Raw genomic sequence first — 18,743 nt, forward strand, 5'->3', positions numbered from 1 at the left:
CCAGAGTTTTTTTTTTCAAATTTCATATTTAGAGTTCATAATGGAACTGCAGTCTATGATAAAAAATTTCCTATGTAGGTCCAGGTCTTCGTATAGGCCCCATATAACGGTACCTCCCAATATTCGGTATTTCAATCATATTAGCGACATTATTCACCGGAATTGTTTCAAATTTGGTATTTAGGCTTAAAATGGATACTACAGCCTAAGAAAGAAAATTATCTCTGTAGGTCCAGGTCTTCGTATGGGCCCCATTTAGCAGTACCTCCCTATATTGGGTATTTTGACGATTTTAGTTACAATATTCACCGAAATTATTTGAAATTTTGTATTTGAAAATCTGGAAATGGGTACTACAGCCTGTGACAAAAAATTGTATATGCAGGTCTAGGTCTTCGTATAGCCCCAATATAACGGTACCTCCCAATATTCTGTATTTTATTGAATTTAGCGACATTATTCACCGGAATTGTTTACACTTTGGTATGTGAAGTTCGTAATGGATACTACAGCCTAAGACTGAAAATCGTCTGGCCCACGTCTTCGTATAGACCTATATATCAGTACCTCCCTATATTCGGTATTTTGACGATTTTATGCAACATTCATAAAAATTGTTTGAAATTTCGTATTTGAAGTTTTTAATAGGTACTACAGCCTGTGACAGAAAATTGTATATGCAGGTCTAGGTCTTCGTATAGCCCCAATATAACGGTATCTCCCGATATTCGGTATATTCATGATTTCGGCGACATTATTTACCGGAATTATTTCAAATTTCATATTTGAAGTTCGTAATGGGTATTACATCCTGTGACAGAAAATTGCATATGCAGGTCCAGGCCTTCGTATAGCCCCGATATAACGGTACCTCCTGATATTCGGTATATTCATGATTTCTGCGACATTATTTACCGGAATTTTCTCAAATTTTGTATTTGAAGTTCGTAATGAGTACTACAGCCTGTGAGAGATATAACAGTACTTCCTATATTCGATATTTTGACGATTTTAGCTACATTATTTTGCAAGTTTCTTTTTTGACTATTCTAATGGCTTATGACAAAAACTGCATATGCAGGTCCACGTCTTCTTATGGACCCCCATATATCGGCTATATTCGGTATTTGTAAAATTTGAACAGAATTTTTAACGGATTTTATTTTTTTGAACATTTTCAAATTCATGCCAAATGGTGGAGAATATTAAATTTTTTAATTATTTTTTTTAATTTAATTATTTATTTATTTATTTATATTATTATTTTTTTTTTTTTTTTTTGATTTCAACCCATTGTGCACTTGAAACTATTTTTGAAAATATTTGCAATTGTCATACATTTGACGTATCTATATACGTTTATATATATATATATATATACTCACACTTGGATCTACGCATCTGGGACAGCAGCACTCAAAATGTTTTGTCATTTTGAGAAACATTTTTCTCATCAATGTACTCCATAGCAATTTCGTGTATGACGTCACAATCTCCTCACCCTTCGAAATGGGTCGCGTGGCAATAATGACCAAAGTTTCGGGACTATCAAAATAATGATCGGCATTTGGTGTACACTGATGATTTAGCAACGAAGCCAAGGGGAATAAGGCACGCACACGTCCCCGATTTTCCATTTGCTGTCGATCACAGCTACCTTCAAAGGCATTCGTATTGAACGCTGCAATGCTGTATTGAAAATACTCCAACATTTCACGATCACTGGGAAAGTTGGCAAAGCATTGGGCAACTTTTTGTAGTTCATTGGCATAGTATTTGTCGTTGTTGGCCTGCAGGGCGAGCAGAAGTTTGCGCTGAGTATCGCCGAGGAAAAGACAGCGTACAATTGAGACAAAACGCAGGAGCTGGGGAATTATTTGCGTTGGCTCCTTGGGTTTCCAGCGTCTGAAGAGTTCACACTCGGTGGAATGGCTGCTGCCATTTGAGCAAAGTTCACAGAGGGGTAAAGAGCAACCATTTTTACATTGAATATCGCGGTCAATGTCCTCTAGGGTTTTGTAACACACACAACATATGTGTTGGTGCGACGTACTTGTGGGACCCGTAGTCAGGGCAATATCACTTAAAATTACTTCACCCGCATCAATATCACGCACGGCAAATATACCACGACCCGATAGAGGAGATTCCAATATTTCCCAGGCGTTGTTATTTTTTAATATTTCCGGCCCCAAATGCAGTTTTATTAATTTTGCCAGATTTGGGGTACTAATATTGAATTTTAAAGGCATTTTGATTTGACTTGACACAAAAGATATTTTTTTTTTACTTTCACTCTGCCACTCTGGCCGGTATTCAAATATCAACTGAACTAAAATAAACCAAAAAATTGGACATTGTTTCGTTTCAAGTGATTGCCTTTGGCAGGCAGGTCTGTCTATGTAAACATCAACAAAGCTGGCTGCTGACGTTTACTTTTTATTCTAATCAAATAAAAATTCGAGAACAATATTTTGAGATGCGTCAAAATCACATTTGAGAGGTTAGAAGTGTTGACAAGTAAATTTTTAATTTCATGTATTTTTAAGGGAAAAATTAAAATTTTAAAATAAATGCAGTCTATAAAAACATTATGTCTCTATATTTATAATAAATTTAACTTTTCAAAAATTTTGTACTTTTTATTGGACAAACGAACGGACCTTGAATTTTGAAATGAGAGTCGCTGAGTCGCTGGGTTTTGGAATTTTGAACTTTAAGGTTACGAAAAGTTCTAAAATGGCACTTAACTCCTAAAATGGTACCATTTGGTATTATGTGAACAGATAGAGCTAAAACTGGGAAAGTAAGATTGGTATATGAAGTTCTGGTTCTGGAAATGTGAACTTTGTGTGCGAACTGTACTAAATGGTACAAATTTTGGAGCAGTGTTCTTTAGGCTGAAAGGGTGAAGCAGGAATTTTGATATATTGTATTGGGTTCCCTGTGGGTAGTTGGTTTGTAATAAAGAAGTGTTTTTAGAGATGGGTACTAAAAGTGTACGAAATGGTACTATATTTGGTATAATTTGGTATTGGGTAAACAGATAGTCCTTGAAACCTAAAATTTGGTTTTAGGCTAGCTGTTCATATGTAGCCTGAACATATGGAGGTGGTTTTGGAAATGCGTCCTATACGTGTACGAAAAGTACTAAATGGTACCAAATTTGGAATGACTGGGCTGGTATCCTCAAATTTGATATTGAAGGCACTGTTGGTGTCTGTGGTTAAGATATGAAGGTGGTTTCGGAAATGTGTATCATAATTGTACGAAAAGTACTAAATAGTTCTAAATTTGGTATTTGATGGAGGAATATAACTGGAATCCTCAAATTTTTTATTAAGATCTCTGTTGTTGTCCGCTGTTAAGATATGGAGGCTGTTTTGAAAATTTATATTATAATTGTTCGAAAGGTACTAAGTGGTACTAAATTTTGTTTTGGGTGATGGGATATCTGAGATTGAGACATAGTGAAAGTTTTAAAAATGTGTACTATAATTGTTCGAAAAGTAATAAATAGTACTAAATTTGATAATGGAAAAAATTACAGAGCTAAAATCCTGAAATCTGAGTTTGAGATGTGGATATTGTTTTGAAAATGCGTATTTAACCTGTACGAAAAGAACTAAATGTTACTAAATTTATATTGGGTGAAGGAATACTGTTGAAATCCCGAAATTTGTTATGGATGTCACTCTTGGTGTCCGTAGTTGAAAGAAGGAGGTGGTGTCGGAAATGCGTACTATGTACATACGAAAATTACAAGATGCCACAATATATAGCGTTGAATGTTGGGTTTGAGATGGAATTCGGAAATTTGGAATCGAGATCACTGTTTGTGTCTAGGGTGGAGAGAAGGAGGTGATTTTGGACATGCGTAGCATCACTGTAGAAAAAGTATGGTAATAAATTTTGGGACCGGGTGTTAGGATAGAGCTGGAATTCTAAAATTTTATAAAAGGGATTTTTAGTGAAACTTGGTGAAATCATAAAATCATTTTGTGGAGGATAAACAGTTTGATAGTGGTTTTTGAAAATTCGCACTTAAGTGCACAATATTGTGCTAATTTTAGTATATTATTGTTTTGAGTGATTTTTTTTTTCGATGCCTCCCGATATTTGGTAGTCTGACGATTTTCACCACATTATACAGTGGAATCGTTTAAGATTCGGAATTGAGAAATCTTTCCATATATCGCCAATATAGCGATATCTGTGAATATTTAATATTTGGGTGATTTTAGCCCAAAATTGTTGTAACAAAACTTTGAAAAATATTCAATGAATATATATGCAATTTAAATTCCCCATTTCCGATCAATTTAAATTTTTCAGTCTACTCTCATAAAAATCCCATCCGGATAATGCAAAGACATAGAAGTGTAAAGATGGGATAAGACAGAGTCAAAACATTGTCACCAGGTGTAAATACCTCTGTTGTTACGATATCATAACAACATAATCACCAATGTTAAGTTGTTTTAACAGCAAATGCAATTTTCAAACGTCAGTGAAATGCGATTTTTAGTTCAAATTTTTGGTTTACAGAAAATTTTATTCTTAAATTGCTCTGTAAATATAATTTTTATGCTAACATGTCACTGTTGTGAGCAGCGCCTCTATATATTTTTCACATTAACTATTTTTCCATTATGCATTTTGTCCAGTCTTTACCATTTTAGGTCTTTGGATAATGTCGGTTATTTGGCAATGAATTGTAATGCGAAATCAATCACCAAATAATAAAATCCTGCTGTAAAGCTTTTTCTCGTATGCAGAAAGCTTTTCTCTCCGTTCATAATTTCCTCTCTTATGTTGGATACAAAATCAGACATTTCATTGATAAACAATTGAAAAGCTTCCACACAGCATAGAATCTATGATCATGCAGAGCATTAATTAGCCATACTAAAGCGACTTAGAATGTGAACAGATGTCGGATAACAAATGATAATATTTTTTGAAAAGTGTTGTGCTCTTAGATTTTAGAATTTATCGATGCGACGAAATTTAAATTTTAAACGGTATTTTTTCAAAAAAACCAGTAACATGTACCCTCTTATTATTTCAACACTCCTTGCCACCATGTGTTCCCCTATATCTCTCTATTTCATTCATTGAAAAAAGGGTGATTTGTTTCACATTTCTCACGACAATTTGTAAAATGTTCTTTAAAAAATAAAAAAATATTTTCTGGCTAATGAAATTAATATTTATCATCAACCACTGGCCCACCGGCTGCTAACTGTCAATCACTGTGAGAGGCGGGTGCGGCACGTCGACATAGTGACAAATAGCATGATGCATATCTGAAATGCTTCAACGCGCTGCTAGCTCAGCCGCACGAAATTATTTTCAAACAATTAATAATTTATTTTTGGGAATTTTTCAAAAAATACATAACTAGAAGTGGGCCATGACATTTTTTGTGAAATGCAATTTTTTGGATAACTTGAGGCAGAAATGAAACGAAAAAAGAAAGAAGTCCTTAAAAAAGTCATCTATAGAAGAAAAATCTTAGAAGAACTTCAGGATGACAGCTCAGGAAGACTTTCAGGAGGTCTGTTATCTATAGACAGAAGACTTCCTTAAGTCTTCCATAGACTGCAGACCTCCTAAAGGTTTTCTTAAGACAGAAGACCTTTTGAAGGTCTTTTATACACAGAAGATTTCCTGAAGGTCTTCAATTGACAGAAGACCCCCCTAAAGATCTTCTATAGAACGAAGACCTCTTAAAAGTCTTCTATAGGCAAAAGACCTCCTGAAAGTCTTCTATAGGCAGAAGACCTCCTGGAGGTCTTCTTAAGACACAAGATCTCCTGAAGGTATTCTAAAGACACAAGACCTCCTAAAGGTCTTCTATAGACAGAAGACCTCCTGAATGTCTTCTATAGACAGAAGACCTCCTGAATGTCTTTTATAAACAGAAGACCTCCTGAATGTCTTCTATAAACAGAAGACCTCCTGAAGGTCTTCTATAGAAGGAAGACCTCCTGAAGGTCTTCTATAGAAGGAAGACCTCCTGAAGGTCTTCTATAGACAGAAGACCTCCTGAAGGTCTTTTATAGACAAAAGACTTCCTTAAGGTCTTTTATAGACAGAAGACCTCCTGAAGGTCTTTTATAAACAGAAGATCTCATGAAGATCTTCTATAGACAGAAAATTTCATGAAGTTCCTCTATACACAGAAGACCTCATAAAGGTCTTCTATACACAGGGGACCTTATGAAAGTCGTCTGTGGACAGACGACCTACTCTTCTATAGACAGAAGATCTCCTAAAGGTCTTCTATAGACATAAGACCGCCTAAAGGTCTTCCATGGACAGAAGACCTCCTGAAGGTCTTCTATGGACAGAAGACCTCCTGAAGGTCTTCTATGGACAGAAGACCTCCTGAAGGTCTTCTATGGACAGAAGACCTCCTGAATGTCTTCTATGGACAGAAGACCTCCTGAAGCTATTCTGTGGATGGATGACCTTCAGTAGGTCTTCTATCCAGAAGATCTTATCTCTATAAAGGACCTTCAGATGGTTTTCTGCCTTTAGAGGACCTTCAGGAGGTTTTTTTGTCTCTAGAAAACCCTTTTGAATACCTTCAGGAGGCCATCTTTCTACGGAAGACCTTCACCCCGTCATCCTCCACTTCTAAAATTTTAGAGAAACTTTCCAAAAATGAACTCACCGTCGGATCCATGCACCTCTCGCAGCAACATTCAAAATGTTTTGTCATTTTGAGGAACATTCTCCTTGTCATTGTACCCCAAAGTAATTTCGTATATGACGTCACTATCTCCTCACCCCCCTTAATGGGACGAACCGCGGTAATAACAATTGTTTCAGGATTTTCAAAATGATGATCAGCATTTGGAGAACACTGGTGATTTAGCATAGCAGCCAAGGGAAACAAGGCTCTAACTCGAACTTCCTCCTCGCCCATCTCACGACTACCACCATCGAAAGCATTGGTATTGAAAACACAAACACTATGATAGAAATATTCCAACATTTCTCGATCTTTGGGGAAATTTTCAAAACACGCCACCGCCCGTTGGAGCTCAAGCATATAGTATTTATCGGAATGGGGTTGCAGAGAGAGGAACAGCTTACGTTGCGCATCATTGAGAAAGAAACAGCGGACAATGGAAACTAAGCGCAAGATGTGAGGGATGACTTTTTTTGGATCCTTGGGTTTCCAACGTCGAAAGAGTTCACACTCTGTGGAATGGCGATTACCCTGGGAACAGCTATCACACAGGGGTAGAGTGCATCCATTTTTACACATAATCTGTGATTCGTCATCGTTTACTTCTAGAGGTTTATAACACACAACACAGGCGACTGGGGTTTGATTGCATGACTCCTTCGTGCCCCTGGGTCCCACCACTAGGGCACGATCCCTTAGTATGACCTCACCGGCTGCAATATCTCTTACAGCAAATATTCCACGACCCGATATGGGTGAATCCAGGACCTTCCAGGAGGGAGTTTCTTTCAAATATTTCTCACCCAAATGCACATTTATTAGCTTGGCCAATTCCGGGGTGCTTATATTTGGTTTCAGAGACATTTTTTGTATTTTTTTTTTTTAATTCTCTGGGAAATTAATTTTTATATTTTAATTTTTTTCTATTCCCGCACCATGAAATTACGAAATGTTGTTCGGAAAAATGTATTTCACATGTAAATTCCACACTCGCCGAATTTCAAACAGAAACTGAATTAATAAGTTTTTTTGGTGCTTTTTTCGATAAACATCTCTCACCAGCAGATGTTAATCAGTGGGAAAATATAAAATTGTGTTTTTGCTTTTTTTCCTTTCTTTCTAAATAAAATCAAAAACAACATTTTATAGACCCCCCTACCCTCTCCTCACTTTCTGTGCCACAGCAAGAAAACATTTTTTCACACACCACCAAAATGGAACACACCAACAACAGCAACATTTCTATGGAGGCAATAGTCCGAAAACTAACCACCACCCACACATAACGAAGGAGAAGAAGAAGACTCAAAACAAAAATAAAAAATAATTAACAAAAACAAACACCAACAAAATTTGTTGCATTTTCAGTTGGACACCACACGGTTCGATTTCAACTGCAACATTTTTATTATCAACATTGAAAAGATGATGCTGATCGGACAGGGCGTGTGAAGAGCACATGCATTAACCCCAATAACAGCAGGAGTATAGTCCACAAAAGTACGCTCTTGATGGGGAAGGAGTTTGAGCATTATTTACACGAGATATTTACGCCATTCCACAACCACAGTAAGGTTATATCCGAGCAACATTTTAGGCTAATACCGGGCGTATATGTTGGTTAATAGCCACTCCCCTACGGAAATTTTCGTTGTAAATACATGTAGCCATCCTTGCATGTTGGTTCCAGCCTATTACGGTTCTCTCATAGTACCAAAAATTAGGAAAACCTTTAAAACATATCAAAATCACCAAAATCTAGGACGCGGCTGAGTAAGTCAGAAACTAGAGAATCAAATGTCAGATATTCAACACGTATCCCCAAAGCCGGGATTTTGCTCAACTCACACGAAGTCTGTGCTATTCTTTGTTTGTAACTTGGCCTTTTTATCGGTTAATCGGATCATACTTTTTCCAAATTTCGATACCCTCACACTTATGACTATAAAGGGTGAGATGGAAAAACTGCAACCAATTTCAGACTGCTGTCATTTCTAAGCCACTCGTCCGACAGCTGTTAAAATTATTCCAGTGACAGCTCATTATATTATTTACAAGCGTACAAAAGCATTTTGGTGAGCATTTTCCAGAAAAAAGTTATTCGTAATGGAATTCTAACGTGATAGTGTGTTTAATTATATTTTTCTGGAAAACCATAAGTGGCTGTCGTTAGAGCACTCCTGCATTTAAATGTGAATAAATCTTTTGTGTCTCGTACCATCAGTCGCTCATTACAGTGACACTGGTAGCGTAGCCCGGCGTCAAGGAAATAGACGAAAGAAAACAGCAACATCAGCAGAAATGGTTCGAAAAGTAAAGAGGCGACTTGATCGAAACCCGCCTCGCAGTGGCCGAAAAATAGCTAGCGAGCTGAACAAATCGCAATATTCCATTCGGCAAATATTGAAAAATGAGCTCAGGGTAAAGCCATTGAAATTACAAAAAGTGCCAGAACTTAGAAAGTAGACTCAAAAGAGCTAAAGAGTTGCTTCGCTTGGTCGAAAATGGTGAACTGCCGAATTAAGTTTCCTCCGATGAGAAAACATTCGTTGTCCAGCAGTTTGTAAACAAACAAAATGATCGTGTTTACTTGCCAAAGAGGTCAGGTGAAAATGAGCACCTTCGGTTGGCCACCAGAACTCAAGTGCCGGCCATGGTAATGGTGTGGGCCGCCATAATCAGACCATTCCTTCTGGTACCTCCCCCACGAAGAGCCATCATTTTGAAAAGTTGCAACGCTTATATATATTGAAAGAAGAATTCGATCTTGATTTGTTTTTTTTTTTTTTGAAATTTTTCGAATCTTGAAATTTTGGGTGAGGGTCACTCTTTGTCCAGAGGTGTCAGATGTGGCTGGGTTTTAGGAAATTCGTACCAAAATGATATGAAAAGTACTAAATGGTACTAAGTGTAGTATCCCTTTGTATTTGACGAACCAGTAAATTCGGCATGAGAGTCACTGATGAAATGTATGATAGATTTACCAAAATATTTTTAGAAATTAGCACTCTTAGTGTACGAAAGGTACTAAAATGTACTGGATTTGGTAACATTTCGTATTATGCGAACGGTTAGAGCTAAAAACTTGAAATTTGGAATGGAAATCAAGGTTGAGGAGCAGAGTCGATGTAATGAAGTAGTTTTTGAAGTGGGTACTTATGTAACGAAAAGTACTAAACGGTACTAAACTGGGTACAATTCAAATGTCGTGGAGCGGTTGGAGCTGGAATTCTTAAATTTTAAATTAACATTACTGACGAAGTGTATGACTGATATATTGAGGTAGTTTTTGACATTTTTACTTATGTGCATGAAAAGTACTAAATTTGGTACAATTTCAATTTGGGTGAACCTATAGAGCTGGAATGCTGAAATTTGGAAATAACATTAGTGTCGGCACTACAATTTTTACTTATGTGCATGAAAAGTACTAAATGGTACTAAATTTGTTAAAATTTTGATTTGAGTGAATCGAAAGAGCTGGAATGCTGAAATTTGGAAAGAAGATTACTATTGCATTTTGGGATCGAGATATGTAGGAAGATTTGGAAATTCGTAAATACGTGTACTAAATGGTACTAGATTTGGTACAATTTAAATTTCGGAAAATCGATGAAGCTAGAATTCTGAAATTTGAATATAAAATTACTACTGCATAGCAGAATTGGGGTATGTAGGTAGTTCTTCAAATTTGTACCTATGTTCATTGAACGTACTAAATGATACTAAATTCGGAACAATTTCGATTTGGTTGAACCGATAGAGCTGGAATGCCTAAATTTGAAAAATTATATTACTATTGCATTGTAGAACTGAGGTATGTAAGTCGTTTTCGAAATTCGTATTTATGTGTACTAAATGGTACTAAATTTGATACAGTTTAAATTTTGAGAGAATCGATGGAGATGGAATCCTGACATTTGGAAATATGATAACGATTGAATTGAATGATATATGTATATATAGAGCAGGAATGGTTAATGCAGAGAGTTTTCGAAATTTTTACTTTTGTGCTGTGTAAAATAAAACGGTGCTAAATTTGGTACCATTTATGTTTTGAGAGAACCGATGGTTGGAATCCTGAAATTTGAAAAAAAAATAATATTGCTTTGTATGGGGGTAGGTAGGAAGCTGTCGAAATTCGTACTTATGTGTACTACATGGTACTAAATTTGGTACAATTGGGATTTGGGTGAACTAATACAGCTGGTATACCGAAATTTGGAAATAGTCTTGATGTTGTGTTGGATAAACAAACATGATTCACATACAAAATTGTGCCTCTCACATAATTCCAAATAGTGTTAAATTTTGTATGAAGACGTTGACCTTTATAAGCCTGTAGTACTGATTCCGAACTTAAGATAAAAAATTTGAAAAATTCCATAAATAATGTCGCTAAAATCATGGAAATACCGAATATCGGAAGATATCGTCATATTGGATTCATACGAAAGCGTAGACCTGCATAAGCAATTTTTTGTCATAAGCTGCAGTACACATTACGAACTCCATATTTGAAACAATTCCGATGAATAATGTTCCAAAAATCATCAAAATTCCGAATATCGAGGGGTACGGCTGTATGTGGACTATACCGTGGACCGATATAGCTCATCTTCGAACTTTATCTGCCTGTAGACTGATGTGTACAAAATTTTAGCTTGTTATCTTAATAAGTTTTTACTCTCTCATGACTGCAATAGATCTAAATCGTCTTGAAATTTTACGCTAATTAAATATATAAATATACGAGCGAGGAACCTCATTTTGTAACCATCCTTGGCTGGCGGTTGGCTGAGTGCGATGGTGCTGAGTCCTATTGGAATGTCAAGGTCTGCGACTAAAGTTTTTTAGTGCCCAAGACTTAAATACACCCTCCAGAATATTTTCGCGATAATATTCGACATTTATTCTGATGCCACGGTCGATTAATACGAGCGGAGAACGACCATCAGCTGTTATGGCGGCCCACACCATGGCCGGCGCTTGAGTTCTGGTGGCCAACCGAAGGTGCACATTTTCAGATGACCTCTTTGACAACTAAAAACGATCATTTGGCTTGTTTACAAACTACTAGATAACAAATGATTTCTCATCGGAGAAAACCAAATATGGCAGTTCACCACTTTCGGCCAAGCGAGGCAACTCTTTAGCTCTTTCGAGTCTATTTTCTTTCTGTTGCGGAGTAAGTCAAAACAAAAAAAATATTCCTCGTATATCTAAAATACATCGATGTTTGGAATCTTAATCCGAAAATTTCCAAAAGTATGCAAGGGTGGGGGGAGATATTTCTACCTCCATTTTGGTTACTTTTTGATTTAAATTTTCAAAACGCCGACACACCTTCGTTTTTTAGCTCTACTTACGTAATCATGGTGGATTTTATCCGGAATTATTTTTAATGTAGCACAGTATAAATGATAATAAGAATTCTATTGGACTTCGCATTCATCTAGAGTAAGTGTAAGATTGGTCTGTGTTTTTCAGAATCTTTTAAAGTTTAATTGTTTAATTCATTCTTGTTTTGCTATTAAATAATGTCGCTAAATACTCATTTCAAACGGCATTACAAAACAAAAACGTATTATTAAATTCCTCCTAAAAATATGCTGTATTTCTAGTGTGATAGTTTCCTTCGAAGCTTTTGAATTTGAAAAGGTTTCGAAACATTCAGTTACAAGTCAAAAGAGAACATTTTTTTTTAAATTTCAGTCATTAGTAATTTTGAAAAAAAAATAAAAAAACATATATTGGCGTTGATAGATACGGTCTGAAGAAACAAGCTGTGGACATTTATAATAATTTTGGACAATTCAGACAATTATTCGCAAAATTTGGTGCTATGGACAAGAAAGAAACATCTGAAATATAACAGGGTTTGAAAATATAAGGTATCCTAACTTGCATTTTAATCCTAAACTTTCCAACTACGTCTTTCCACAATAACAAAAGGAAAAAATCGTAGATTTCCATAACACTTTTTCTGCTCCCAGAGTTTAAACCGTGGCTCTTTTAAAAAAGCAATATTGTATGAGTAATGGAGCAATAATCAGGGTTCTTTCTAAGAAATAAGGTCTATTATTATCATGGAGTTCACTACATTTACATTCCCTGTTCTTACGCTTTTAGAGTTAAAACTGAGAGTACATAATTGTAGATTATTTGGAAAGAGATGAAGACTTTTCCAAAATTAAAATTTTGGGATATCAGTATTCCAATTGCAGGATTTTAGAGTTAAATTGTTTAGTTTGTATATTCAATGAAAATATTTTTATCATGGATAGATGAAATAATTTGTAAAACCTTTTGTAAAAATCATAGCTTTATAACATAAAAAACCATTAAAGAAGCATTAATTTCAGGCGGGCCGAACTTTTAATACCTTCCACCTTAGGGTGATGCAAACTTTAGAACCCATTATGACCCACAAATACCAATTTTTAGACATATTCATGGAAAAATGTTCCAAAAATCATCAAAATACTGAATATCGAGAAATATGTGCCAAATCATCAAAATACCGGATATCGGGAGGCACCGTTATATGAGAGCTACAACAAAACGTGGACCTAACATGCTATGTTTCGCCACCGGAGCTAGAACCCATTATGACCAACAAATATCAATTTTTAGACAAATCCGTTAAAAATGTGGCAAAACCCGTTAAAATGCCGAATATCGGGAGGTACCGTTATATGGGGGCTATACCAAAACGTGGACCGATATATCTCATTTTCAATACCAACCATCCAAGACACAATACAAATTGCTCTGATAATTTATTTTATGCTTACAAACGGAATGACAAAAGTTAATATAACCTCCTTTCCAAAAATTTGAAAAGGTGAAAGACATTCTAACATATTATTCATATTATTGTTGCAAATCAGTCTGTTATTATTATTGTTGTTTTTATAAAAACAATGTTCGTTTATTAATTTTTTGAAAAAAAAAAAAAAACATAATATTATGTTTTTTATCTAAATAAAATATTTTATTTTTTAATAAACTGTAGATTTATATAAGAAAACAATTAATCGCGGTTTTTACTTAAATATTTTTAATAAATCGTTGACTAGATGTAATAATTTTAAATAAATAAATAATATTTTAGTATTGCAGATTTTTAAAATGTTTAATATTTTATTTTAAAAGTACTTTCAAAATGATCAATGATCTTTCAAAAATATTCAATAGAAATTATCGATTCATTGTAAAACGCAAAAATATATTTTTTTATTAATATTTATAAATACATATCCCTTCAAAATATTATTTATGTTTAAAAACATGGATCTCCATTACCCATTTGTTTAAAGTAAATCGTGAATTTTACTGTCTTTTTAATTAATCATGGTTTTTTAAAAAAATATTTTAATATCGAAGATTTTTATATTTTTTAAACATATTTTTTTCGTAAATTCTGGGTTTTCATTAAGAACTAGTAAATAAAAACATCGAGATTTTTTAAATATGTTTTACGCCATCTTTGATTTTTTTTTTAAATATATTTTATTTTATAAATACTTTAAAAAAAACTCATTAATTACAAAAAAACACATTCTAAAAAATTTTAACAATAATATAATACTATGACAATATATTTTATATATTGTGGATATTTATAAAATATTTATTTAAGACTCAAAGGAGCTAAAGAGTTGCTTCGCTTGGCCGAAAGTGGTGAACTACCGAATTTGGTTTTCTCCGATGAGAAAACATTCGTTGTCCAGCAGTTTGTAAACAAACAAAATGATCGTATTTACTTGCCAAAGAGGTCAGCTGAAAATGTGGACCAATGTGTTCGGTTGGCCACCAGAACTCAACCGCCGGTCATGGTGATGGTGTGGGCTGCCATAACAGCCGATGGTCGCTCTCTTCTCGTATAATTCGACCGTGGCATCAGAATAAATGCCGAATATTATCGCAAAAATTTTCTGGAGGGTGTATTAAAGTTTAAAGGCCATAATTCGTGCCAAAGATGACCAATTCGAACAAATCTAAATTTTTTCTAAAATTTGATGCTATTTCCGACATTTTTTGTTTTCATTCAATAAATTTAAAAAAAAATGTAAAAATTATGGCGTTTGACTTTGTTGCCGTTTTTTTATCTCACTCTGTATATCGGTCTTTTATATCGTAGACTTTTTCAAAATTTGTAATTAATTTATTTTTAGTTTCGCCTTAACCCCTGGTAAGCATTACCATATTCCACCACTAATAAATAAACGTTGTTTTTATTAAAACAGCAATACTGAGATTAAGCCTAACTATTTAGAAGGAGCAAAAAACTACAGTATCCCAAATATATTGGAATTTCTTATCATTTTATTATCTTTTTTTAATTTCAAAATTTTTAAAAATTAAAAATGATTTTTTTTTAATTAAACTATTTTCATGAAATTTTTTAAAAAAAATTATAAATATCTGTAAATGGTTTTTTCGAACTCCTTTTTTGTAACTCAAGAATTTTTATAAAATATGTTTGCTAAAAATATTGTGGACTTTTTTGCTATAGTGAATTCTCATAAAATAGATTTTTAACTTGAGAATTTTAAATAATAATTTTTTAACTCATTTTCAAATCTCTCTCTCTTTCTGAACTTCTTCTTTCCTTTACTTCTTTCTCACAAATTGAATTTTTTTTTAAAAAATCAATCTCAACTTACCGTTGGATCCATACACCTCGGACAGCAACACTCAAACTGTTTGGTCAGTTTCATGAAAGTATTCCTCGCCAAAGTACTCCACAATATTTTCGAATAGCTGGTAACAATCTCCTCACCCTCTTTGATGGGTCTTGCAGCAGTGATGACAATTGTCTCTCCATTTTCAAAATGATGATTGGCATTGGGAGTGCATTGATGATTCATAAGGCCAGCAACTGGAAAGAGGGCCCTGATCAACACTTCATGACCACCAACACAGCTGCTACCCTCAAAGGCATTAGTGTTGAAGGCACAAATTGTACGATAAAAATAATTTAACACATCTTTATTCTGGGTAAATTCTTCAAAACATGCCGCCGCCATTTGTACCTCAGCTTTGTAGTATTTATCCGGATTTGCCTGTAGAGCATACAACAGCTTATGTTGATCTTCATTGAGGAAAAGGCAACGTATTATGGAAACAATGCGTAGGGCAGGGCGATTCACCTTTCCATTCTCTTTGGGTTTCCATTTGCGAAAGACCTTACACTCGCCCACATGGCGTTCTGAGGTACAACACATCTCACACACAGGCATGGTACAACCATTTTTACACAAAATCTCTTGATCGTTCCCTTCCAGTCGGCAATAACACACCGCACAAGTGTTGATATTGGTCGATTGACCCGCCTTTGGACCAGCCAGCAGTGCCGGCTCACGTAAAATAACATCACCCACATTAACGTCACGTCTGGCAAATAAACCACGACCCGAAATCGATGAATCCAATACCTGCCAGTTTGGATCAGTTTCCAAAAATTTGGCCCCCAAATGGAGATTTACTAAATTTCTTAAATCTTCAAGCGATGTATTGAATTTTAGGGACATTGTTTTTAATTTAATTTATTTTTTTTCAATTTTTAAACACTTCAAACAAATTAATTGTTGGATAATAGTTTCCCTGTGGTAGGCTAGAGAAAAAAGAAACACCGCACCAGTAATAAAACGAAATCGCCGATTTTTAGTCCGTTGCGTGTATTTTGTCAAATTGCTCGCATTGCTTGCCCACCGCCCGCAGATAATTTCAAATACCAACTGAATTCATTGAATGGGGGTTTGTTTTGCCTTCATCTAAAATGATTTTAAATCTTTACATAGAGCACAGTGTTCTATAGAAATTAAATGGATTTATTGGGCATGGAAAGGGGGAAGATTTTTTAATCATATTTTATTTTATCAATAGAATTATGAGAGCAACAACAAATTAGAAATTATTTATTTATTTATTAGAAAATATTTGAAATTATCCAACTTAAAATTTGAAATCCAAATCCAACTTAAGATTTAAAATTTTTAACATTAAAAAGAGATATTGCAATTTATAACCTAAAATAAATTTTATAAAATGTTTTAAATATCCGAAGTCAGCATCAATACAAATGTTGTATGTGATAACCGATATATAATCTTTTCCCACAAGCTTTATTTCACGTTTTATGAGAATAACTCGGTGCAAAATAAGATATATTAGAGGAAAAAGTAAATAAATTATAATCAGTTAAAAAGCAGTAAGTTCGGCCGGGCCGAACTTTGAATACCCCTACCATTTGGAACGAATTGGGAAATTTAAAAAAAAAAAATCTTTAAAAAAATTTGTTATAATTTTAACAATACCGATTATAGCCGATATATTGGGGTCTATACGATGTGGACCTACATAGGCATGGTTTGTCAGAAGCCATTATCATATTCAAATTCGAAACTTGAAATAAACGGTGAATAATGTAGCTAAAATCATCAAAATATCGTATAAAGGCAGGTACCGTTATATCGGAGCTGCGCCAAGACCTGGATCAGCATAGACAATTTTCTGTCACAGGCTATAGCAACCATTACGAACTTCAAATACGACATCTCAAACAATTTCGGTGGGTATTGCACCTAAACTTGTCAAAATACCGAATATAGGGAGGTATTGATATATGGGGCCTACACGAAGACCTGGACCTGCATAGACAATTTTCTATCAGAGACTGTAGTTCCCAATACGAACTCTAAATACGTAATTTGAAACAATTCTGGTAAATAATATCGCTAAAATCATCAAAATACCAAATATTGGGAGGTACCGTTATATGGGGGCTATATGAAAACGTGGACCTGCATAGACAATTTTCTGTCATAGGCTGTAGTATCTATTTCGAACTCCAAATACCAAATTTGAAATAATTCCGGTTAATAATGTCGCTGAAATCATCAAAATATCGAATATAGGGAGGTACCGTTATATGGGAGCTATACGAAGACGTGAACCTGCATAGACAATTTTCTGTCTTAGGCTGCGGTATCCATTCCGAACTTCAAATACCAAATTTGAAACAATTCCGTTGAATAATGTCGCTAAAATCATCAAAATACCGAATATCGGGAGGTACCGTTATATGGGGGTTATATGAAGACGTGGACCTGCATAGACAATTTTCTGTCTTAGGCTGCGGTATCCATTCCGAACTTCAAATACCAAATTTGAAACAATTCCGGTAAATAATTTGGCTAAAATCATGAAAATACCGAATATCGGGGGGTACCGTTATATGGGGGCTATATGAAAACCCATTTACGAACTTAACCTGCCTACTCAAAGAATAAACATGTGTGCAAAATTTTAGGCATCTATTTCAATTCATTCGAAACATAGCGTGATTACAAGAGACAGACGGACAGACAGAAGGACATCGCTAAATCGATATAGAATTTTACGCTGATCAAGAATATATATACTTTGTTGGGTCTGACATGAGTATTTCGAGGAGTTACAAACGGAATGACATAGTTAATATACCCTCCATAGTATGGTGGAGGGTATAATAATATTGTGTTGCACAATGAAAAAATATTGATACTGTCCCTCAGCCATTGGGCTACCTAGGGTATATATCCTTTGATACGGCCAAAACGTGACTCATCGAAATAACAGTTTTAGACCCTAGGTCACTTTGGACATTGGATAACACTCGAAGGGAGTATCCGATTTGTTCCCAACTAGGTACATCGTATTATTATTCTCAAACTTAGATCGAGTTCGAAGATGGGCAACATCGGCCCACTCCTTCTGGTACCCCCCGACGAAAAGATATTTTTTTCAAAGAAATTAACTTAGCTAATAAAACGAATAAGGGATGATTCGATTTTGTGCAAACTTTGCAAATCCCAATATTTTTATCAGTGCCAGGTCATCTGCGGAAATGGACAATATCGAACCACTCCATCATACACCTCCCACACAAAGGGCCAACATTTTAAATAATTATAACTCTTTTAAATCCTAGTTTTTTTTTTGGGCAAATCCTTTTCAGGACATTTGGAGTCAATCTAGCGATGTTCGTCTT

The 18,743-nt window shown here is 34.9% G+C and overlaps 1 protein-coding gene across 3 annotated transcripts in view; it reads right to left on the reverse strand.

The window, feature by feature from the left end:
• The window catches only part of LOC101893262 (SET domain-containing protein SmydA-8), a 48,966-nt gene extending 32,547 nt beyond the window's left edge, over nt 1–16,419 (reverse strand). Inside the window, exon 1 of one of the 3 annotated variants that reach the window (XM_011295375.3) lies at nt 15,376–16,419. In XM_011295375.3, the coding sequence (XP_011293677.1) occupies nt 15,376–16,242 (867 nt within the window). In that variant the 5' untranslated portion in view covers nt 16,243–16,419. Of the gene's footprint in view, nt 1–1,385; nt 2,296–6,682; nt 7,595–15,375 lie in introns of those variants that run through there. The other 2 variants (XM_011295374.3, XM_059121809.1) reach the window with 2 other exon arrangements.
• Nucleotides 16,420–18,743: the final 2,324 nt, after the last annotated feature.

This window comes from Musca domestica, unplaced genomic scaffold (assembly GCF_030504385.1).
Source record: "Musca domestica strain aabys unplaced genomic scaffold, Musca_domestica.polishedcontigs.V.1.1 2, whole genome shotgun sequence".
NCBI classification, from domain to species: domain Eukaryota; kingdom Metazoa; phylum Arthropoda; class Insecta; order Diptera; family Muscidae; genus Musca; species Musca domestica.